This window comes from Festucalex cinctus, chromosome 3 (genome assembly GCF_051991245.1).
Source record: "Festucalex cinctus isolate MCC-2025b chromosome 3, RoL_Fcin_1.0, whole genome shotgun sequence".
NCBI lineage: Eukaryota > Metazoa > Chordata > Actinopteri > Syngnathiformes > Syngnathidae > Festucalex > Festucalex cinctus.
In genome coordinates this window covers 1,678,083-1,703,712 of record NC_135413.1, presented here as the reverse complement: position 1 = coordinate 1,703,712, position 25,630 = coordinate 1,678,083, and the positions used below count along the sequence as shown (strand labels likewise).

The 25,630-nt window shown below is 38.9% G+C and overlaps 1 protein-coding gene across 3 annotated transcripts in view; it reads right to left on the bottom strand.

Moving 5' to 3' along the window:
• Positions 1 to 25,630, bottom strand: part of adat1 (adenosine deaminase tRNA specific 1) — a 196,257-nt gene that overhangs the window by 39,151 nt on the left and 131,476 nt on the right. For all 3 annotated transcript variants that reach the window (XM_077515462.1, XM_077515463.1, XM_077515464.1), the window contains one exon: positions 12,187 to 12,317. In XM_077515462.1, coding sequence (XP_077371588.1) covers positions 12,187 to 12,317 — 131 coding nt within the window. The remainder of the gene's footprint in view (positions 1 to 12,186; positions 12,318 to 25,630) is intronic.

Sequence of the window (25,630 nt, the reverse complement as noted above, 5' to 3'; positions counted from 1 at the left end):
TGAGTCTTTTTTTCAAAAATAGCACAATCAACAATAAAATACTGCTTATTGTACCAGACCAGATGTGTGTGCCAAGTTTCTGTGCATGTTTAGACCCTCAAAACTGGCATTGTTTTCTTGGCGAACAGCGCTTAGCCACGCCCACAGCAATTCGCGAAAACTCACAAACTTCGTGTTGTGACACCGTGAAGGCCGAAACCCTCATCTGAGCAAATATGAGGTCGGTCCAGTTCACGTGTTTGGAGAAAAACGTAGAAGAAAATTCGTAAGAAAAAAAATTGCCACTAGGTGGCGCTATCAGTAAGATGAAATATAAGTTCGTAGATGTCTTTAGGGCTGGACTCTCATCAAATGTGTGAAATTTTGAGAAGATAGGATCATCTCGGTCAAGTGAATGCAGCTTTTATTGTCACGAAAAATCTTTAGAATTTGCGGCACCGTAGCGGCCACGCCCTTTGGTGAAAAGTTACAATATTCGGTGTGGGGCATGATCAACATCTTAAGGCTTTTCTGACCAATTTTCAACTGGATCCCTTCAACGAGCTCAGCGCAGTAGCTAAAAACGTAAAGTATGACATTTATTGTTACCACTAGGTGGCGCTAAAAGTATAACTGAATTTTATTATATAAATGTTTTCAGGCCGTGACTATTAAGTTGCATGAGAAGTTTGAGATTTTTTGGAGCTTGTACATGGAAGTTATTAAGCATTTTGTCTTTCTGGACAAATGAAATTTTAAAGGCAATATTTGATGCCCCGCCCCCGTCATATAGTATTTCGAAAAGCCAAGATATTTTGCCCAGTTGTTGTCTCAGGTCTTGAGATGATAAATGCCAAGTTTGAAGTCAATTGGATGAAAAATGTTTGTAAAGGGGGGAAAAGTATGACCACAGTGAATGTGCAAAAATGGGCCAAAATTGGACATTCAAAAATTCATAACTCACTTCCTGTACATATTTGCTACATGGTCCCAATTGGCTTTTTGTGCGGCCCGGGGTGCTACAAGTGCCTGCCAAAATTCGTAGCTCTAGGTCAGACGTGCCGGGATTGGTTTTTATTTTTTTATGCTAGGGGGCGCTATAGAGTCTCGTTGTTATGACAACATCAGAATATCACATTTTTCGCCGGGCCCGAAGAATGTGCAAATTTCGGTGAGTTTTCGTAAATGTTTAGGTCCTCAAAAATGCGATCGTTTGCGGAGAATAAAGAATAACTAGAGCTGCGAGCAGCTATAAAGGGCCCTCGCAGCCCGGGCCACGTTGGGGTACTTGCACGTTGGGGAACTTGCACATTGGGGTACTGGCACATTGGAAGCAGAATTTCTTTGAAAATGGCATGATAAACATGTAGATTTTTTATTTTTTTGCCAGGTGTGATGAGTGTGTCAAGCTCAATGGGTTTTGGTGATTGTTAAGATCTGCAAAAATCAGCGTCTTTTTTTTTATTTTTAGGCAATGAGTTGCCCTGATTGGTATTTTTCGTAAAAGTATATATACACACATCATCGCTCGTACTCATTGCACAATGTTGCTTTTATTGTCCATAGAGGCGATCAAAAAAAAAAAAAAAACTAAATAAAAAATATGTATGTTTGGATCGGTCTGATACCAGTGAACATATTGAGTGGTGGAAAGTAAAAGAATATTCATAAATTACTTAGTTATCACACTTACAATGAGTTTACAATTTTTGCAAAAATACCGTAAGTGAGGCATTTTTTTTTTTATGCCTCAAGGACTAGGTGGCGCTGTATTTATAACTGAATTTTGTCATAGAGATACCTTCAGGCCTTGACTATAAATATACATTTCAAGTATGGGATTTTTTGGAGCATGTACCTGGGAGTTATTCAGCATAGCCTTCATTCACGATATTGCTTTTAATGTCCATAGAGGCTATCAAAAATACATAAAACTAAATAACAAAAATATGTGTGTTTGGTTAGGTCTGATGCCAGTGAATATTTTGAGTGGTGGAAAGTAAAAGAATATTCCTAAATGACTTAGTTATCACACATAGAATGAGTTTACATTTTTTGTACAAAATACCGTATGTGGGGTATTTTTTTTTTTATGCCTCAAGGGCTAGGTGACGCTGCATATATAACTGAATGTTGTCATAGAGATAGCTTCAGGCCTTGACGATAAACATACATGTCAAGTTTGGGATTTTTTGGAGCATGTACCGGGGAGTTATTAAGCATATCCTTTTTCAGTGCGAAACACAAATTTTGAGGCCCCGCCCTCACCATATAGTATTTCCGAAAGTCAAGATTTTTCCGTCTGTTGTTGGCTCAGGTCTTGGCATGGTCCAGGTCAAGTCATAAGTCAGTCGGATAAAACGTGTAGGAGAAGTGGGCAAAAGTATGCCCCCTGAAAATGTGCAAAAATCGTCAAAAATGGGACATTCAAAAATTCGTAGCTCACTTCCTGTTCATTTTAGCATATGGGTCCAAGAGACTTTTTTGTAGGTCTTTGGCTCCCTCATACACCTAAAAATATTCGTAGATCTTGCTTAAACGACAATCGGGGCTGCTTCATTAAAAATTTCTAGGGGGCGCTATTGAGTCATTTTTGTAAAAATAGGACAATACATGATAAAATATTGCTCATTTTGCCAGGCCAGATGTGTGTGCCAAGTTTCATGAGTTTCTGCGCATGTTTAGACCATCAAAACTGGCGTTGTTTTCTTGGTGAACAGTGCTTAGCCACGCCCACAGTGATTCGCGAAAACTCACAAACTTCGTGTTGTGACATCATGAAGGCCGAAACCCTCATCTGAGCAAATATGAGGTTGGTCCAGTTAACGTGTTTGGAGAAAAATGTACAAGAAAATTCGTTAGAAAAAAAATTGCCACTAGGTGGCGCTATCAGTAAGATGAAATATAAGTACGTAGATGTCTTTAGGGCTGGACTCTCATCAAATGTGTGAAATTTTGAGAAGATAGGATCATCTCGGTCAAGTTCATGCAGCTTTTATTGTCACGAAAAATCTTCAGACTTTGCGGCACCGTAGCGGCCACGCCCTTTGGCGAAAAGTTACAATATTCGGTGTGGGGCATGATCAACATCTTAAGGATTTTCTGACCAACTTTCAACTGGATCCCTTCAACGAGCTCAGCGCAGTAGCTAAAAACGTAAAGTATGACATTTATTGTTACCACTAGGTGGTGCTATATGTATAACTGAATTTTATCATATAGATGTTTTCAGGCCGTGACTATTACGTTGCCTGAGAAGTTTGAGATTTTTTGGAGCTTGAACATGGGAGTTATTAAGCATTTGCTCTTTCTGGACAAATGAAATTTTAAAGACAATATTTGATGCCCCGCCCCCATCATATAGTATTTCTAAAAGGCAAGACTTTTTGCCCAGTTGTTCTCTCAGGTCTTGAGATGATAAATGCCAAGTTTGATGTGAATTGGATGAAAAATGTTTGCAGAGGGGGAAAAAGCATGACCACAGTGAATGTGCCAAAATAGGCCAAAATTGGACATAAAAAAATTCATAGCTCATTTCCTGTACATTTTAGCTACATGGTCCCAATAGACTTTTGTGTGCGTCTCGGGGTGCTACACGTGCCTGCCAATTTTCGTTGCTCTAGCTCAAACGTGCCAGGCTTGGTTTTTATTTTTCTACGCTAGGGGGCGCTATAGAGTCGCGTTGTTATGACGACTTCATAATATAAAATTTTTCGCCGGGCCTGAGGAGTGTGCAAAGTTTGGTGAGTTTTCGTGAATGTTTAGGTCCTCAAAAATGCGATCGTTTACGGAGAATAATAATAATAATAATAATAATAATAATAATAATAATAATAATAATAATAATTCGAACGAAAAACAATAGGGACCTCGCAGCGGTCGCTGCTCGGGCCCTAACTAGAGCTGCGAGCAGCTATAAAGGGCCCTCGCAGCCCGGGCCACGTTGGAGTCCTTGCACGTTGGGGTACTTGCACGTTAGGGTACTGGCACGTTGGGGTACTGGCACGTTGGGGTACTGGCATATTGGAAGCAAAATTTCTTTGAAAATGGCATAATAAACGTTTACATGTAGAATATTTTTTTTGCCAGTGTGTGTCAAGCTCAACGGGTTTTGGTGATTGTTAAAGGAACACTTTACTTATTGATCCATTTTTAGCAGCAAAAAGTTGCTACTTTTTCAATAATTAATTTGGTGACGTGATTATTTTTTTATGTACATTTAATAACTTTTAAACCGATGTTAAAATGAATCGAACGCCGGCATGTTTGTTACACGTGACTAAATAACGCGGATGTTTACGTCACTAGTGTGTAAACGCTACACTATGGAAGCACTATGCAACGCAGCCGTGCATCTAGCGTCAAACCCGGAAGGATTAAACCTTATCGCTTCGATCCAACACGACAAAATAACCCTACCGAAGGAAAGTCTGCCTTGGATGTGAAAGTTGTGGCGCCAGATGGTCTTTTCGGGCACAAAATAAACTTTAACGAACGAGTGAATCAGGCGGGGGGTGGTGCGGGAGCTGCACAGGAATGGACAATCCGCTAATGAATGTGTGCTGTCTGGAAATGAAAGAACTCGAGGATCGGTTCCTTGCGGACAATCTCAACTGCCAATATCCAACAGGTAAAGTGACACACAGCACGAGCAATGCAAAATGTGTGGAACTGACGAACTATTTCAGGAAAAAGAAAAAATAGTAAAATTAAATGTATCATCGTTACAGCGCCCAACCTCCCCTAGCTGTTTTTTTTTCTTTTCTTTTTTTGCGTAGCGTCCCGATGATGTAAACGAAAGGTTGCAAGAAGGTTGTGTATTAACCGTGTTTATTTATAGACAGAATGAAGTAAGGAAATGCGAGACGCCGTTACCTAGGCTGGTTATCAATGGTTTGGATCCGAACGAAATGCAAATGAAAGTGGAAGGCACCACAGGAAGAACAGCGGGACAGAACACAAATGTAGTACGTCGCACATGACACATGATAATGACACTAATCCACATTCTATAATTTTTTTGTTAAAATAAGATTATGAACATGGTCAGTTTGTTTAGTATAAACAACTTACGAGCTAATAAAACATAACGTCCTCATCCCCGTACTTGACGATGTTCACACTCAAATGAATTATGAAATAAAACAGTCCGTGCAGTATAATAACGAATGCCCCCCCCCCCCACCCCCGAAACATGCCTACCTTTCGCTTTTAATTTGCTTCGCTTCTCCGAGATCTTTCAGTGGCCGTAGGTAGACCTCGATGTGTGCCGACTGTTGTGAGAGTGAAGGCTCCGTGTTGCTAGCAGTTGCGGAAGTAGCCGCCAGAGATCCTCCATCGGCTTGATTATTTCCCACGTCTGGTTCTTTAAAGATACTCGGTACTGCGTTGGGCTTTAGTATTAGGCGTGTGGCGTACCCCATCTCAAATTGTAACATATTTTCTTAGTCCTCATGCCTGAAATGTTCGCTGCGCGCACGCCTGCTTGTCCTTCGGGAGGTTGACAGCACTTAGCAAACAAACCATTGTCTACTCAAGTCGTTTTTTTTTTTGTTTTTTGTTTTTTTGTTTGTTTTTTTAAAGGGGGGTCTCGCGGGTTTTTCCTTGCCGACGCCTTGCAAAATTTTGCAATACACAAAGGCATAAGTGACAGTTTGTGTCCTCCTCGTTGTTATGTCTGCGTGAACTACTGTTCGCCAAGCGAGTATACACACTTGTTACGTCACCACTCGGGGGCGTTCCAACACGGAAGTACTTCTATGTTGAAGAAAAGTTAAATAAATCAATATAAGGGTGTATTCTTCAACTCTTATGCATTTTTCGTAGCTAAACTAACTATTTACTGCCGATCAAGCCATACATGTAAAATTAAAGGAGCCTTCCTTTAAGACCTGCAAAAATCAGCGTCCTTTTTTATTTTTAGGCAATGAGTTGCCCTGATTGATATTTTTTGTAAAAGTGTATATATACATCATCGCTCGTTGTACTCATTGCACAATGTTACTTTTATTGTCCAAAGGGGCAATCAAAAATGAATAAAACAAAATGGAAACGTACATACGTTTGGATCGGTGTGAAGCCAGTGAACAATTTGAGTGGTGGAAACTAAAAGAATATTCAGAAATGACTTAGTCATCACACTTAGAATGAGTTTAAATTTTTTTGTACAAAATACCGTACGTGGGTTTTTTTTATATAAGCCTCAAGGGCTAGGTGGCGCTGCATATATAACTGAATGTTTTCAAAGAGATAGCTTCAGGCCTTGACGATAAACATACATGTCAAATTTGGGATTTTTTGGAGCATGTACCGGGGAGTTATTAAGCATATCCTTTTTCAGTGCGAAACACAAATTTTGATGCCCCGCCTTCATTTTATAGTATTTCGAAAGGTCAAGATTTTTCCCCCTGTCGTTGGCTCAGGACTTGACATGGTCCATGTCAAGTCTTAACTCAGTCAGATGAAACGTGTAGGAGAAGTAGGCAAAAGTCTGCCCCCTGTGAATGTGCAAAAATTGTCAAAAATGGGACATTCAAAAATTCGTAGCTCACTTCCTGTTCATTTTAGCATATGGGTCCAAGAGACTTTTTTGTAGGTCTTGGGCTCCCTCATACACCTAAAAATATTCGTCGTTCTTGCTTAAACGTACAACTGGGGCTGCTTCGTTAAAAACTTCTAGGGGGCGCTATTGAGTCATTTTTGTAAAAATAGCACAATCAACAATAAAATATTGCTCATTTTACCAGGCCAGATGTGTGTGCCAAGTTTCATGAGTTTCTGTGCATGTTTAGACCCTCAAAACTGGCGTTATTTTCTTGGCGAACAGCGCTTAGCCACACCCACAGCAATTCGTGAAAACTCACAAACTTCGTGTTGTGACATCATGAAGGCCGAAACCCTCATCTGAGCAAATATGAGGTAGGTCCAGTTAACGTGTTTGGAGAAAAACGTAGAAGAAAATTCGTAAGAAAAAAAATTGCCACTAGGTGGCACTATCAGTTAGATGAAATATAAGTCAGTAGATGTCTTTAGGGCTGGACTCTCATCAAATGTGTGAAATTTTGAGAAGATAGGATCATCTCGGTCAAGTTAATGCAGCTTTTATTTTCACGAAAAATCTTCAGACTTTGCGTCACCGTAGCGGCCACGCCCTTTGGCGAAAAGTTACAATATTCGGTGTGGGGCATGATCAACATCTTAAGGCTTTTCTGACCAATTTTCAAATGGATCCCTTCAACAAGCTCAGCACAGTAGCTAAAAACGTAAAGTATGACATTTATTGTAACCACTAGGTGGCACTATATGTATAACTGAATTATATCATATAGATGTTTTCAGGCCGTGACTATTACGTTGCCTGAGAAGTTTGAGATTTTTTGGAGCTTGAACATGGGAGTTATTAAGCATTTGCTCTTTCTGGACAAATGAAATTTTAAAGGCAATATTTGATGCCCCGCCCCCGTCATATAGTATTTCAAAAAGGCAAGATATTTTGCCCAGTTGTTATCTCAGGTCTTGAGATGATAAATGCCAAGTTTGAAGTCAATTGGATGAAAAATGTTTGCAAAGGGGGAAAAAGCATGACCACAGTGAATGTGCCAAAATAGGCCAAAATTGGACATAAAAAAATTCATAGCTCACTTCCTGTACATTTTAGCTACATGGTCCCAATAGACTTTTTTGTGCGTCTCGGGGTGCTACACGTGCCTGCCAATTTTTGTTGCTCTAGCTCAAACGTGCCGGGCTTGGTTTTTATTTTTCTACGCTAGGGGGCGCTATCGAGTCGCATTGTTATGACGACTTAATAATATCAAATTTTTCGCCGGGCCTGAGGAGTGTGCAAAGTTCGGTGAGTTTTCGTGAATGTTTAGGTACCCAAAATCGCGATTGTTTGCGGAGAATAAAGAAGAAGAAGAAGAAGAAGAAGAAGAAGAAGAAGAAGAAGAAGAAGAAGAAGAATAAGAAGAATTTTTACAAAAACAATAGGGACCTCGCAGCGGTCGCTGCTCGGGCCCTAATAATAATTTTTACAAAAACAATAGGGACCTCGCAGCGGTCGCTGCTCGGGCCCTAATAATAATTTTTACAAAAACAATAGGGACCTCGCAGCGGTCGCTGCTCGGGCCCTAATAATAATAATAATAATTTTTACAAAAACAATAGGGACCTCGCAGCGGTCGCTGCTCGGGCCCTTATAATAATTTTTACAAAAACAATAGGGACCTCGCAGCGGTCGCTGCTCGGGCCCTAATAATAATTTTTACAAAAACAATAGGGACCTCGCAGCGGTCGCTGCTCGGGCCCTAATAATAATAATTTTTACAAAAACAATAGGGACCTCGCAGCGGTCGCTGCTCGGGCCCTAATAATTTTTACAAAAACAATAGGGACCTCGCAGCGGTCGCTGCTCGGGCCCTAATTACCAGCGATTGCAGTGTCTGTGCAGGTATGTGCAACGTTCTCAGCGGCGAGGCATGATAGTGAATTGCAAATACACCAAAACAGACTTCGAGTTCCTGGATTGGCAGCACGTAGCCAGTTGGGATTAAATTTTAGACCTCGGATGAAAATATGGCTGTTTTTTTAAGACATTTTAGGCCTGAATTTTTACCTGAATTTTAGACTTTTTTTTAATTTTTTTTTTTTTAGACTTTTTAAGACCCCGCGGGAACCCTGTTCTTAAATCTCCTTGCATCTATCTATAATATTTTTCTTATAGAATTTGAGATATATTTAAAATCCCTTAAATGTATCAAGTCTGAAACACGTAAACAATTTATTCTCGTGACGTTCATGATGCGACCGCCTACATGAACTGCGAGATCTCGCGAGAGTTGAGGCGGGACATTACGAGAACTACGCCTCAGAAGCAAATTACTCTTCAATGGAAACGCCTACAAGGCAAAATTGTACTTTATCGAAATAAAATAAATTTCGCTTTTATTTCGATGTTGGTTTTGCACAACAAATAGACTCGATCACTCTATATGGGCAAAAAATCTATCACCATAGCCGCCATGTTGACAACCACTTCAGGCCGAAGCAGTCGCTTAGACAAGATTTGAGTGAATCAGGCCTCAGCCCCGCCCACTAACTTTGACGGGCGAGCTTGACAGATAAAATAAATTCACGAAACACCGCAAAACAGCGACCATGAAATAATTAAATAGAGAAATAAATAAATGAATAAATAAATATATAAATAAATAAATATATAAATAAATAAATATATAAATAAATAAATATACAAATAAACAAATAAATACATAATCACAGGTAAATTAATTAATTAATGACACATTTAATTAATTAATGACACTTTTAATTCATTATTTAATGGTGTATTTATTTATTTAATGTTGGCACTTTTGGTCCTCCATAGAACAGAACGCTAACGTTACTTCGCAAAGCAGCTCATTGAGTGTGGGGTCATCATACTAACGTTATCAGTTTAGATATGGACAACAATGATAAGACGGGAATTCAAATGCACTTGCCTTGAATTCTTTGTACAAGTCTGGATGTCCATGTTTCGCTAAGTTGGATGTGTTCCCCTTTCGTCTGGAAACGGTTTCGGCATCTCAATCCCTGCGCATCAACCTCAAATCCAAAGTACTTCTACACGTGACTTTGGTGTTTTTTCTCCTCAACTAATTGAGGGGCCGCTGCAGTTGAAGACAACGCAGATGTGCGGGCTACTATCATGTTGCACGCATGTTACTCTACTTCCTTGTTATTGTAGCAGCGGGCGGGTAGTCACGTGACGTCATTAGACATAACGTGGGTTGCCAGATAAGCGCCCATATCCACCCAGTTTACATGATGTAAGCTTGTGTGAATGAGTGCGTGTGGGATTAATAATAATAATAATAATAATAATAATAATAATAATAAAATAAATAAACAACCCCAAAACAACACAAAAGACGCGGCCAGATATGCCGCCTCGATACCAAACGGTACTTCGGGTATTGTAGAAAAGGCAGTACCGTCACATTTTCAGAATCTTGGCATCGACTTGGCACCGAAGTATCGGTTCTTGTGACAACCCTAATAGTGAGGACCAAAATACGTCTTTATCCAACAGAATGAGGACATTTTTGTGATGTGAGGACATTTTGACCAGTCCTCACTTTGCAAGACCTCTTTTTGAAGGTCAAGACTTGGTTTTAGAGTAGTGATAGACCGATATGTTTTTTTCAGGGCCGATGCCGATACCAATTATTAGTCGTCAAGGAGGTCAATAACCGATATTTCAAGCCGATATTCATTTGCAGTAAAAGAGAAAATAATAGCGTTAAAAAAATTATTCTTTTAAATTTAAACATATAAACAATAGACATATTTGTTAATTAATTAAACATTTTAACAGAAATTGTAGAAATTATAGGGAACTTCCAGGGTCATTAACATGTGTTAAGCTAAATTCAAAACTAACCAAGTAAATAAATAAATAGTTTTCTACTTTAAATAAAGTTTTCCAAAATTTCAACATAATTTCTAAATTTACTTTTTTTTGTATTTTTTTTAATAAAATTAGAAAGTGTTGGGACTTCCCAATGTTTGCAGTAAATAAATAGTTTTCTAAAGTTTTCTACTGTAAATAAAGTTTTCCAAAATTTCAACATAATCTCACATTTTTTTTTAATCTTTTTTTTTTTTTTTTTTTTACTAATTAAAAAGTGTTGGGACTCGACTTCTAAGTGTTTGCAGTGAATTAATATATAAAAATATAATTTTCTAAAGTTTTCTACTATAAATAAAGTTTTCCAAAATTTCAACATAATTTCTAAATGTACTTTTTATTTATTATTATTATTATTATTTTTAATAAATTAGAACGTCTTGGGACTTCCCAATGTTTGCAGTAAATAAATAAATATAGTTTTCTAAAGTTTTCTACTGTAAATAAAGTTTTCCAAAATTTCAACATAATCTCTTTTTTTTTTTTTTTTTTTACAAATTAAAGTGTTGGGACTCGACTTCTAAGTGTTTGCAGTGAATTAATATATAAAAATATAATTTTCTAAAGTTTTCTACTATAAATAAAGTTGTCCAAAATTTCAACATAATTTCCAAATGTACTTTTTATTATTATTGTTATTATTTTTTTCAATAAATTAGAACGTGTTGGGACTTCCCAATGTTTGCAGTAAATAAATAAATAAATAAATATAGTTTTCTAAAGTTTTCTACTGTAAATAAAGTTTTCCAGAATTTCAACATAATTTCAAAAAAATGTTCTTTAATTATTTTTTTTATAAATTAAAAAGTGGTTGGGACTCGACTTCCAAGTGTTTGCAGTGAATAAATAAATAAATATATAGTTTTCTAAAGTTTTCTCCTGTAAATAAAGTTTTCCAAAATTTCAACATAATTTCTAAATTATTATTTTTTTAATCATTATTTTTTTTTATAAATTAAAAAGTGTTGGGACTTCCCAGTGTTTGCCGTGAATAAATAAATAAATACAAATATAGTTTTCTACTGTAAATAAAGTTTTACAAAATTTCAATATAATTTCTAAATTAATTTTTTTTAAATTTTATTTTATTTTTTTATAAATTAAAAAGTGTTGGGACTTCCCAGTGTCAGCAGTGACAAAATGGATGCAAAATGAAATGTATCTAATTTTGGGTTTTCATCAGTATTCAAGAGATCTTCGCAGACAGTGACCAATTGTCTGAATATGTTTGAATTGTCTTTACAACAAGTAAAAAGTGTCTGTGAACATCTTACAAATCCTGATAAAAACACAAAATTTACTACGTTCGCAAGCACTCACTGCTCGGTGAGATTCCAGCTTTTTATTTTTTATTTTTTAAGAGAGAGCTAGATGAGCTAGGTGAGATTCCAGCTTTATCGGCCTTCAGATTCATGAAAAACCGATGACTATATCTGTCAAACATGACAAATATCACCGATAATCGGCCTGGCCGATAATCGGTCTATCCCTATTTTAGAGTTAAGGTTTGAATTGGGTTATGGTTGGGGTTAGGTTAAGGGTTGTTCGTGCGTGCGTGTGTGATATTGGGGGGGGAAATGATAAAGAACCTAACAATATCAAAGATAATGCTGATTACAAAGTAGACCAATTAACCAAAATAATCACATACAAAAAAAAGCTAAACATTCCTACACACAATCTATATTATACTTCAAATAAATTGGAAGTCAGACCTTCCACACTGGCAAGCAGAAACTTACACGGTGTATGACTGGTGAAGAAGAGGAAGGAAATTCCTGGCTGAAGCCTCCATTTCCCTTGATCCACTGCCTGACAGAACACAGAGCTTCCCCTTCCGCTCACAGCTCTGTGCAACTCCTGGGTTAGATACCTACACATGCAAAAATACTATACTGAATCAACACAAATCATTAACTCTTTGGCCACCAAAAACGTTTAATAACGATCAGTAAAATCACAACGTATGCCACCATAAACGTTAAATGACGTCAACTATGACGTCTCAGTGCAACTTCTATGTGCAGCGCTGCCTGGTCAATGGGTTGTGGAATCAAATACACTCAAACTCCGGCCAGCAGATGGAAGCATTGCATCTCTTTTCGTGAACGATCAAAGCCATTTTTTGTTTTTTTTGGGGGAATAACGTGTGGCAGTAAAAGTTCGTTAAAGTACTCAGGCACGGTGCTGGATTTTCGGCGCTTAAATGTGTTATAGCGAATCAAAATACAGACAATAGTCTACCAAAAGCATAACAAGTAATTCCATCAAAAGCCTAAGTCAAATTAACAGACACTAGCATATCAAAGGCAGAGTAGGGGAGGGTCTTGTATTGAAAGAGAGAAATGGAAAAATCCAGATACTAGGGGTGGGAATCTCTGACATGAGGCCGATTCGATATGTATCTCGATACACAAGTTGCGATTCGATTGAAAAACGATTATCTTTCAGAACAGAATGGTTCGATACAGTTCGATTAAGTATGGGAACGATACAATTTACGATTCGATACGATTAATTTCAATATTCAAAACTTATAGTGACATTTGTTGCTTGTAAACAATCTTAAAACACCACAAATTTTTACAGTATCTACAAATGTGTTAAAAAAGAACAACAACAATGTCTTCTATATTTTTATATATTGAATCAATTATTTAAATGGACCGGAACAAAGGGCTGGGCGATATGACTGAAAAATGTATCAGTTTAAATATTTATTAGTTGTTATTGACAGTTATAATTGTTTTTTTTTGTTTTTTTAATTCAAAATCAGGATCAGGAAAACAAAAGGCTGATAATTCAATTTGAAATATAAATATTTAACCTTTAAAAAAAGACACCAACACAATTAAACAGAATATGTCCACATTTTGAAGTATTTCAGAAACATAAATTTGAGACATGAAATAAACCTACCGTCCAGCCAAAAGAAATATGAAGCCACCTTATGGAACAATAAATCTATCAAACACATTTTAACAACTTAATATATCCAAAATATTTCCAAAAGTGCCCTAACCTTTTTATCAACAATTTTTGTTTTTCTTTGCCATCACATTCATTTTTGGTTAATGTATGACATCTTTTTTGTTTTTTTAATCTGAGACACGATGATGACCATGGAATCACTACTGTTTGTTTTGTTTTTTGGGCTGTCGTTCATTTTGAGTTTGATGACGTAATTGCGGGCACGTCTCAGTTCCCTGCTGCTCATGCTAGTTGTAGACATTGACAGGGAGCCACAAACTGAGAAATGAGATACTTGCAGTGTGCTTTTAGCATAGCATAACTCTTGCTATTGTTATGAAAACCATAAAGCCTCACTCGCAACCGATTCAGAGCAACGCGATATCCGGTCCACAGCTTTACAAGCAATGTATCTAAGGATTCCCGGCGGACTTTGTATCGGTTGACAAGTCTGCTACCGATACGGCCGTTTAGCTCCCCTTGACGACCGATGGTTCGGTCAAATCGGTTTTTTGTCCCACCCCTACCAGATACGTACATCTTCAAAGATGGAAGAGAAAATCATTCAACTCTGTGTGAACACCTTTACTGCAAAATCAGTGTGAAATACAAATAGCACTGGGCATGGCTCCATGTAAAAAAGGGGTAATGGAAAGCCTCTTTTTCCCATTGGTGCCACAAATTGATGCAGCCAGATGTAAGCTTTTGCAGCGTGTGCTCAAAGAAAAGTGTACGTTAGGAGAAGAAAGAGTGTGAGTGCTTAGTACGCCATGATGCGGATCCCAGCCTCAAAACTTCGTTTCGTGCTCTTAGTTCTACTAGTATGTATCAGTGGCGATCAGTCATAGTAAGCTATTAAGCAGCGCTTGCCCGACCTCTTCAACATAAATCATTGAAAATTTGGGGTGTCCCAATACACCTTTTTCCACTTCCGATCCGATACCGATATTTCAGCCTCAAGTACTGTCCGATACCGATATCAGTCCGATACCATATCAGTAGGGGTGTCCCGATGCAACGCTTTCTACTTCTGATCCAATACTGATATTTTAGCTTAGAGTACTCTAAATTAATAATATCAGTCCGATACCATATCAGCAGGAATGATACGTTTGTTTTAGTATGAAATGTTAGAAGAAACTTGATCAAGTGACATTTAAATAAGGAATAATCAGCACCTTAAGTATGAGAAAATATGGCCCGTTTATTCCTAAATTTGGATGACCTAACTGCAACAATAAGTATGTCGTGCATTTTAATAAAATAAATACAAAATAAAGGACCCTGAGAAATAACCCGAATAAAGTAAACAAAAACAAATTGTACTCTTTGAAGTTCAACATATTTTATATACATATATATATATATACATATATATATACATATATATATATACATATATATATATATATATATATATATATATATATATATATATATATATATATATACACACACGTATATATACACACATATATATATACACACATATATACACACATATATGGCGGGCGGGACAAAAAAAAAATATAACCAACACAATATTGGCCACTCTCTCACTGCTCAACGTGTCCCAAGCTCCAATTTAAAATGAATAAAAATGAATATGTAACTATAATAAAAGTAGAAAAACAGTTGGTTAATTTCACTATTCCTCCATCTGCCCTTTCTGCAGACCAAGCATAATGTGGAGATTCTTTTTTAAGAAGATGAGCATTTCAGCATGCCGCCCCATTAGCTTGCTTCTATACTATGCTCCTCTATGATAAATTAAGTTGCTCTGAGCTCCAGATGTCCGTGGTGAAGCTAAAAGCGTTAGCATTTGCCACATAAGCCGCTATACACCTTTGAATGTCACCATGCATCCGCGGTATAGTTTTATCTACGAAATAGTGGCGGCTCGAAATAACGTAGCGAGGCTTGAGCTGCTCAATTAAGTTTAAAGCCGACAGTACTAACGATTGACAGGCTGGCCATCAAGCACAATAAATTAAGCGATCTTTTCAGTGATACTTACGTGAAGCCTTTTTACCATCCCGTGGGAGTTTCTTACGGTGTGAAAATGATTCCGACACCGTTGACTGTCTTAATATTCGCCTTGGTTCTCTTCTCAAAATCCTCATGCTCTTTGTTTGTGATACTTTTTCAAATGCTTGATGAGGTTGGTTAGATTAAACTTCTCTCTTTCTTTTCCACCACGGGGAACTTCGGCTTTTGACAAACGTTGCTGTCCGCTGTATTTTTCTTTTTTCAACGAAAAATACTCCCACACTGTCGACATTCTCTCTTCCTCGGTTAACTAAAAGCTAATTCACATGCTTACTTGTTTATTTGATCACGTGAGCGCTCCATGCTCGGCGCAGACGCTGCTGGATAGAAAATCAGGAGCGGAAGCTGGAACGGACTGTTTATATATGTTTGCAAATATCGGATATTTTTGGACATGGACAGAAAAAATTCGATACTGGTTTTTGGGCTGATATCGGACACAGATCCGATATCAGTATCGGATCGGGACACCCCTATTGAAAATATTTCTGTCAGTGTCCTCTAAAAATACAATACCGTAGTTCTACTGTTTTGGTCTTAAATTCCTGTATATTTTGTCCTGTTTTCCTTGCGGTGAGCGGAGAAGTCGACAGTGTAACAACTATTGCCTAGGTCCATTCCACCCTCTAATTTTTTTTTTAAGTTTTCTTCTCTTAAAGCAAATTCTCTGCAGTGCATGAATGCCCAGACAGGATCCAACCTGGTCAGCTCGGCAGGTGGTCACCCAGCCACCAACAAAACTCTTTTGAAGCCGCTGACCAGGTGACAAAGGAATTTATGCGTCTGCCGAAGGAGTGTATTTCAAGCAGTCTTCTCGGAGCCCTAACAAATGGCTCCAATGGTTTGGAATACACAAATGGCCGATCAAAGGAATGTTCATGACTTCTTATCAATCACAAAAGGATACTCCGGCGCCTCGCCCTTCCTGGAACGTCTAGATAGAGCAACAACACCTCCAAGTGGCGAAACTTGGAACTATCCTGAGTGACAATTCACATAAGTAACCACATTTTACACATCTATAGCATGATAATTCTTGACAGACAACTGAACTACGAATGATTCATGTTATATCTTTGTGTGTATGAACATCCTATTTCATTTGTACTCCATAAAGAATGAAAGGTAATCAATATCTCTCAGTTCAGTCAGATTAGATAAGTAGAAGTTACCTCACAAGTTAGTTTATGATGCATTAATTACGATGTGTGTTAAACGGGTTGTGTGGGAAAACTGATTTGCCAGACTGACCAAATTTAATGCCAAATTATTAATCTCTTTAATAATTTTCCTCTTAAAGTCTGCTCGAGCGAACAGAAGGGTGTGCCATCACCTGCTGAAGCCCCACCCAGAGACTTTAAAAAGGACGAGCAGACCTCCGCTCATTCTCTTGCCCTCTTCCTGCTCTCACAAGCCTCAACCAAAAAACTCCCTGGCACGACCTGCAAGTGTCCCAGGCTGCTCGAACTCTTTGTTCCAAGAAACCTGCCAACCACGTGGTTTTTTTCTTTCCTGGCAGTAACCGCTGGCGAGAATCGGACCCTCGCTCCACGCCACGCCAAAGCAGGTTCAACTGCAACGCTGACTAAAGACTCTTTTGTTTTTAGGGCCCGAGCAGCGACCGCTGCGAGGTCCCTATTGTTTTTCGTTCGAATTATTATTATTATTATTATTATTATTATTATTATTCTCCGTAAACGATCGCATTTTTGAGTACCTAAACATTCACGAAAACTCCCAAAACTTTGCACACTCCTCAGGCCCGGCGAAAAATTTTATATTATGAAGTTGTCATAACAACGCGACTCTATAGCGCCCCCTAGCGTAGAAAAATAAAAACCAAGCCTGGCACGTTTGAGCTAGAGCAACGAAAATTGGCAGGCACGTGTAGCACCCCGAGACGCACAAAAAAAGTCTATTGGGACCATGTAGCTAAAATGTACAGGAAATGAGCTATGAATTTTTTTATGTCCAATTTTGGCCTATTTTGGCACATTCACTGTGGTCATGCTTTTTCCCCCTCTGCAAACATTTGTCACCCAATTCACATCAAACTTGGCATTTATCATCTCAAGACCTGAGAGAACAACTGGGCAAAAAGTCTTGCCTTTTCGAAATACTATATGATGGGGGCGGGGCATCAAATATTGTCTTTAAAATTTCATTTGTCCAGAAAGAGCAAATGCTTAATAACTCCCATGTTCAAGCTCCAAAAAATCTCAAACTTCTCAGGCAACGTAATAGTCACGGACTGAAAACATCTATATGATAAAATTCAGTTATACATATAGCGCCACCTAGTGGTAACAATAAATGTCATACTTTACGTTTTTAGCTACTGTGCTGAGCTCGTTGAAGGGATCCAATTGAAAATTGGTCAGAAAAGCCTTCAGATGTTGATCATGCCCCACACCGAATATTGTAACTTTTCACCAAAGGGCGTGGCCGCTACGGTGACGCAAAATCTGAAGATTTTTCGTGACAATAAAAGCTGCATTAACTTGACCGAGATGATCCTATCTTCTCAAAATTTCACACATTTGATGAGAGTCCAGCCCTAAAGACATCTACGAACTTATATTTCATCTAACTGATAGAGCCACCTAGTGGCAATTTTTTTTCTTACGAATTTTCTTCTACGTTTTTCTCCAAACACGTTAACTGGACCTGCCTCATATTTGCCAGATGAGGGTTTCGGCCTTCATGATGTCACAACACGAAGTTTGTGAGTTTTCGCGAATTTCTGTGGGCGTGGCTAAGCGCTCTTCGCCAAGAAAACAACGCCGGTTTTGAGGGTCTAAACATGCACAGAAACTCCTGAAACTTGGCACACACATCTGGCCTGGTAAAATGAGCAATATTTTAATGTTGATTGTGCTATTTTTACAAAAATGACTCAATAGCGCCCCCTAGAAAATTTTAATGAAGCAGCCCCGGTTGTACGTTTAAGCAAGATCTACGAAAAATTTTAGGTGTATGAGGGAGCCCAAGACCTACATAAAAGTCTCTTGGACCCATATGCTAAAATGAACAGGAAGTGAGCTACGATTTTTTGAATTTCCCATTTTTGATGATTTTTGCACATTTACAGGGGGCATACTTTTGCCCACTTCTTCTCCACGTTTCATCCGACTGAGTTAAGACTTGACCTGGACAATGTCAAGACCTGAGCCAACGACAGGGGGGAAAATTTGGACTTTTCGAAATACTATATGATGAGGGCGGGGCATCAAAATTTGTGTTTCGCAATGAAAAAGGATATGCTTGATACGTAACTCCCCGGTACATGCTCCAAAAAATCCCAAACTTGACATGTATGTTTATCGTCAAGGCCTGAAGTTATCTCTATGACAACATTCAGTTATATATGCAGCGCCACCTAGCCCTTGAGGCATAAAAAAAAAAATACCCCACATACGGTATTTTGTACAAAAAATGTAAACTCATTCTAAGTGTGATAACTAAGTCATTTATGAATATTCTTTTAGTTTCCACCACTCAAAATGTTCACTGGCATCAGACTTATCCAAACATATATATATTTTTATTTATTTTTGATAGCCTCTGTGGACATTAAAAGCAATATCGTGAATGAAGGATATGCTTAATAACTCCACGGTACATGCTCCAAAAAATCCCATACTTGAAATGTATATTTATTGTCAAGGCCTGAAGGTATCTCTATGACAAAATTCAGTTATAAACACAGCGCCACCTAGTCCTTGAGGCAAAAAAAAAAATAAAATAAAAAAATAAATCCACGTAATGGTTTATCATGCCATTTTCAAAGAAATTCTGCTTCCAATGTGCCAGTACCCCAACGTGCAAGTACCCCAACGTGGCCCGGGCTGCGAGGGCCCTTTATAGCTGCTCGCAGCTCTAGTTATTCTTCTTCTTCTTCTTCTTCTTCTTCTTCTCCGTAAACGATCGCATTTTTGAGGACCTAAACATTCACGAAAACTCACCAAACTTTGCACACTCCTCAGGCCCGGCGAAAAATTTTATATTATGAAGTCGTCATAACAACGCGACTCTATAGCGCCCCCTAGCGTAGAAAAATAAAAACCAAGCCTGGCACGTTTGAGCTAGAGCAACGAAAATTGGCAGGCACGTGTAGCACCCCGAGACGCACAAAAAACTCTATTGGGACCATGTAGCTAAAATGTACAGGAAATGAGCTATGAATTTTTTTATGTCCAATTTTGGCCTATTTTGGCACATTCACTGTGGTCATGCTTTTTCCCCCTCTGCAAACATTTTTCATCCAATTCATATCAAACTTGGCATTTATCATCTCAAGACCTGAGAGAACAACTGGGCAAAAAGTCTTGCCTTTTAGAAATACTATATGATGGGGGCGGGGCATCAAATATTGTCTTTAAAATTTCATTTGTCCAGAAAGAGCAAATGCTTAATAACTCCCATGTTCAAGCTCCAAAAAATCTCAAACTTCTCAGGCAACGTAATAGTCACGGCCTGAAAACATCTATATGATAAAATTCAGTTATACATATAGCACCACCTAGTGGTAACAATAAATGTCATACTTTACGTTTTTAGCTACTGCGCTGAGCTCGTTGAAGGGATCCAGTTGAAAGTTGGTCAGAAAATCCTTAAGATGTTGATCATGCCCCACACCGAATATTGTAACTTTTCGCCAAAGGGCGTGGCCGCTACGGTGCCGCAAAGTCTGAAGATTTTTCGTGACAATAAAAGCTGCATGAACTTGACTGAGATGATCCTATCTTCTCAAAATTTCACACATTTGATGAGAGTCCAGCCCTAAAGACATCTACGAACTTATATTTCATCTTACTGATAGCGCCACCTAGTGGCAATTTTTTTTCTTACGAATTTTCTTGTACATTTTTCTCCAAACACGTTAACTGGACTAACCTCATATTTGCTCAGATGAGGGTTTCGGCCTTCATGATGTCACAACACGAAGTTTGTGAGTTTTCGCGAATCACTGTGGGCGTGGCTAAGCACTGTTCGCCAAGAAAACAACGCCAGTTTTGATGGTCTAAACATGCGCAGAAACTCATGAAACTTGGCACACACATCTGGCCTGGCAAAATGAGCAATATTTTATCATGTATTGTCCTATTTTTACAAAAATGACTCAATAGCGCCCCCTAGAAATTTTTAATGAAGCAGCCCCGATTGTACGTTTAAGCAAGATCTACGAATATTTTTAGGTGTATGAGGGAGCCAAAGACCTACAAAAAAGTCTCTTGGACCCATATGCTAAAATGAACAGGAAGTGAGCTACGAATTTTTGAATGTTCCATTTTTGACGATTTTTGCAAATTTTCAGGGGGCATACTTTTGCCCACTTCTCCTACACGTTTTATCCGACTGACTTATGACTTGACCTGGACCATGCCAAGACCTGAGCCAACAACAGACGGAAAATTCTTGACTTTTGGAAATACTATATGATGAGGGCGGGGCATCAAAATTTGTGTTTCGCACTGAAAAAGGATATGCTTAATAACTCCCCGATACATGCTCCAAAAAATCCCAAACTTGACATGTATGTTTATTGTCAAGGCCTGAAGGTATCTCTATGACAACATTCAGTTATATATGCAGCGCCACCTAGCCCTTGAGGCATGAAAAAAAAATACCCCACTTACGGTATTTTGTACAAAAAATGTAAACTCATTCTATGTGTGATAACTAAGTCATTTAGGAATATTCTTTTACTTTCCACCACTCAAAATATTCACTGGCATCAGACCTAACCAAACACACATATTTTTGTTATTTAGTTTTATGTATTTTTGATAGCCTCTATGGACATTAAAAGCAATATCGTGAATGAAGGCTATGCTGAATAACTCCCAGGTACATGCTCCAAAAAATCCCATACTTGAAATGTATATTTATAGTCAAGGCCTGAAGGTATCTCTATGACAAAATTCAGTTTTAAATACAGCGCCACCTAGTCCTTGAGGCATAAAAAAAAAATGCCTCACTTACGGTATTTTTGCAAAAATTGTAAACTCATTGTAAGTGTGATAACTAAGTCATTTATGAATATTCTTTTACTTTCCACCACTCAATCTGTTCACTGGTATCAGACCGATCCAAACATACATATTTTTTATTTAGTTTTTTTTTTTTTTTTTTGATCGCCTCTATGGACAATAAAAGCAACATTGTGCAATGAGTACGAGCGATGATGTGTGTATATATACTTTTACGAAAAATACCAATCAGGGCAACTCATTGCCTAAAAATAAAAAAAAAGACGCTGATTTTTGCAGATCTTAACAATCACCAAAACCCATTGAGCTTGACACACTCATCACACCTGGCAAAAAAAAAAAAAAATCTACATGTTTATCATGCCATTTTCAAAGAAATTCTGCTTCCAATGTGCCAGTACCCCAATGTGCAAGTTCCCCAACGTGCAAGTACCCCAACGTGGCCCGGGCTGCGAGGGCCCTTTATAGCTGCTCGCAGCTCTAGTTTTGTTTTGTTTTTTTCCCACCATCGGTGCTTGCCGCCCGGACTCCGCGGCCCCCGGGGTACATTTGCAACGTACCGCCGAACTCAAGGTTGCGCACCTCAGCCGCTCAGCACCTCACCTGCTATTCGGTGGCGCCCCGCCGCGGTGCTTGCTCACCTCCAACGGCTGGCCTTCCCCGTACGCAGGCGCGTAGCGGACCGAACTCCACCTGGAACCGGGCAGCCGTCCGGCAGAACCAACCTCGCCAAGTCGACCAACCAATCAAGGGACGAGCCGCGCAACTACGTCAGGCCCCTGGCGTGGCCCCCTTGCTCACCTGTGGAATAAACCCTTTTTTTTTTTTTCTTCTTCTTGCCTTTTTCAACGAACATTGACTATTTTTCCAACTTGTCAAAAAGGCCGCCACTTCTGTTTGTTTCTACGCAACTCCAATTCTCGTAAGTGCGCTTGATTTCTACCTCGGCGTATCCACTGTGTGCCACTTACGTTTGAAACATCACAAATCTGGCAGGTCAAATTTTCTCTTTTCCCTGTTTCTTTATTCATTCGCATTCCTTCCTTATTTTCATTCGCTTTATTTTATTTCTTTTCTTCTGACGGTAGAATAGTTAGATAGGCAGTATTTTGATTCTGTAGTGTAGCAATCGTGAATAAATGCATGTTTTATAAACTTTATTCCGCCTAAGTCATCTGTGTTTCCGAGTGGATTATTATTCTTTTGTTAGTACAACGAACCACTGAATATCGAGTGTGGCGACTTTAGATTATCAATGACTGATGAGAGAAGGATTTTGGTCGTTGTTTGCTCCTGCTAACCCAAAGCAAAACCAACGTGGTGCCCCAGAGGTTATCAAGGTAAGTATAATTTACCTCTGTAACGTCCAGATTATTAATTCGTCCAAAAGACGACCCAATTATCGCTACAACAGTTTGTTTTGCGCATACACAATGAGAAATCAATTGTGTGAGTTCTATGTACGTTGTTTCAGTACGTGCGGCATTTGAATGGCAAAAAAGCTTCCGCAAAATTGCCTTACTTGGCTTGTTAAGTTGAGTTGAGTTGAGCTGCGGGAGAGAAGGGAGGAGGCGTGCAGTTCAGTTAACGTTGTTTGTTGTACTTTATTTCCTGCTAGCATCGAGAGCTGTTGTACTGTGCTGGTTATATTGTAACTAACACTGGCTAGCAGTCAGTGGCTTTGCGTCCCGGAGATAGAGGGCTGGCAAATGCCAGATTTCATGCCCGAGGAGGCTCCAGCGTTCGGGGCCGTGCTCCGCGGTCCTCCAGTGCGCTCAAGGAATGGTCCAGCGAAAATATCATTTCAAGTGGTCGTTCTACTAGAGTAATCATCACGAAAACGGGGCCGAATTTCGTTCCTCACTGTCAAGAAAGGACGGACGACAAACATCAGTGGCTAGTTGGCTGTCCAAATAGATCAGTAAACTTTATTGTTGATTGAAACCTCTTGCGGCTTCACTGCGATGTCATTTTTCCCTTCTCCCGGGTTGAGTTTACATCATGGTCATGAGCCAGTTCCGAATACTGTAAATTCCAACGAATTGACAAATTGTGATTTTGTCATTTCATACACCACGGAACTGGTTACATTCCAGTGTGTGCGTATCAACCTGCGTCAGTCCTGAATATTTCCGTTTTAATTTTATACCTACACAGCGGTATAAAATATGTAATATTGAAATTAATAATAAAAATAGCCCAAAAAATTTCACTTTCATGTGACACCAGCATGTCCACTCGAAAAAGTCACCGCTCGCCATTGGTATATAGAAAGTGTGTGCGTGTAGAGGAAATGTACAAATTAAAAAAGCTAACAAAAAGTTACTTGAAACATGTTGTACATGTGTAGTTGCCATGAGAGAATACTTTGTTCGTGATATACAAATAGCAGATAACATGGGAAGCATTTGAACATGTGGTGTCATTTTAGAATAGGGGTTGAAAAAAAGAAGCACTTAGATGTGTGCCAAATTGTAGATGTTTGTCAATTTAAAATGCTAATCGCGATCGCTAATTGTTAGCATATGCTAATTACATTTGTTGTCCTATTATTATTTATGTGTATGGAGTGCAAATGTCAATTGTATGTTTCTTGTTACAGTTTCACAATATAAATAGACAACTTCACTGCACACCTGGACTCCGTAGAGTCTGTTTATGAATGTTTAGCTGCTTGGATAAGCTAGCCATTCGACTAGCAAGGCCTTGACAGTGAAAAGACGGCACCACAACGAGCAACGGAGCTGAAGAAGACCTCACGTGGAGTCTTGCAATCTCTCAAGAGCTAAGTAAAGTGCAGACAGGCAGCAGAAGCCTACACAGCAGTATTGCTCTTTGTCATATGAACCCTAAATGTCTGAAAGAAAGCCCACAATGAATGACAACCTCTCAGTTGTTTCAAAGAAATCTTCATCAACTGTAAGCTCAAGAGCAAGCATGGAGCTATTAAGAGCCAAAGCAAAGGCTGAAGCAGCTCAAGCCAGAGCTTCATATGCAAAAAAGGAAATAGAAATAAAGGTTGAACAAGCACGTCTACAAGCCACCCTTGATGCACTCAGGGCAGAACAAGAAAAAGAAGCTGCAATAGCAGAAGCAATGTCTTTGGAAGTTGGGCTGCTTGGATTAGGCTTTGAAACACGCAGCATAACTTATGAACACTTTTAAAGAGAACCAAGAACAATGCACCCGTCAATATGTGTTACAACAAGCATCTGTTTGTGAAACAGACAAACCAACCAGAAAGAAACAGTCTAGAACGGTATCCTAAAATAGATGCTGTAAAACAAGAGAATAAATTAGATGGAACAACTTCTGATGATAAACGTCACTTCCACCAGGCTGTCGGCTGCAAACGATCTCCATTTTCGACCCCAGTTCCGGACACTACAAAGCACCTGCACACTGATTGTGTCATAACTAAACCAACTTATGACCTTGCCAAATACCTAGCACGCAGTCAGCTCATAACTACAGGCCTTACCAGCTTTGATGACCAGCCCATGAGCTACTGGGCGTGGAAATCTTCCTTCAAAGGCGCTATAGCAGGTTTAGACCTGTCAGCAGGGGAAGAACTTGATTTATTAGTATGGTACCTTGGTGAAAACTCTGCTAAACAGGTAAAGCAGATCAAGGCAGTCAACATCAGATGCCCTGAAGCTGGTTTAAATATGGCCTGGGAGAGACTTGAAGAAATTTATGGCTCACCAGAGGTTATAGAGCAGTCTTTATTCAGTAAAGTTGAAGTTTCCCCAAAACTGCAGCCAAAGAACTCTACAAACTTCGTGATTTAGCCGACCTGTTGTTAGAGCTTGAGGCTGCCCAGTAGGATGGGTTCTTACCCGGCTTAACTTACCTCGATACGTCAAGAGGGATACAACCAATCGTGGACAAACTCCCTTACAATATACAGGAGAAATGGATGACTTATGGTAACAAATACAAACAAGAACATGGTGTCATCTTCCCTCCCTTTTCAGTCTTCGCCAACTTCGTTCGCAACGAAGCCAAAACAAGAAACGACCCTAGCTTCAACCTGTCCAGCTCCAATCAACCAGCACCATATGAGAGGAAACAGGGATCTGACAAGTATTCCAAACTACCTATATTTGTTCACAAAACGCAAATATCGACATTAGAAAAGCAAGAGGCAATAAACGTCAGTAAACACGGTCCT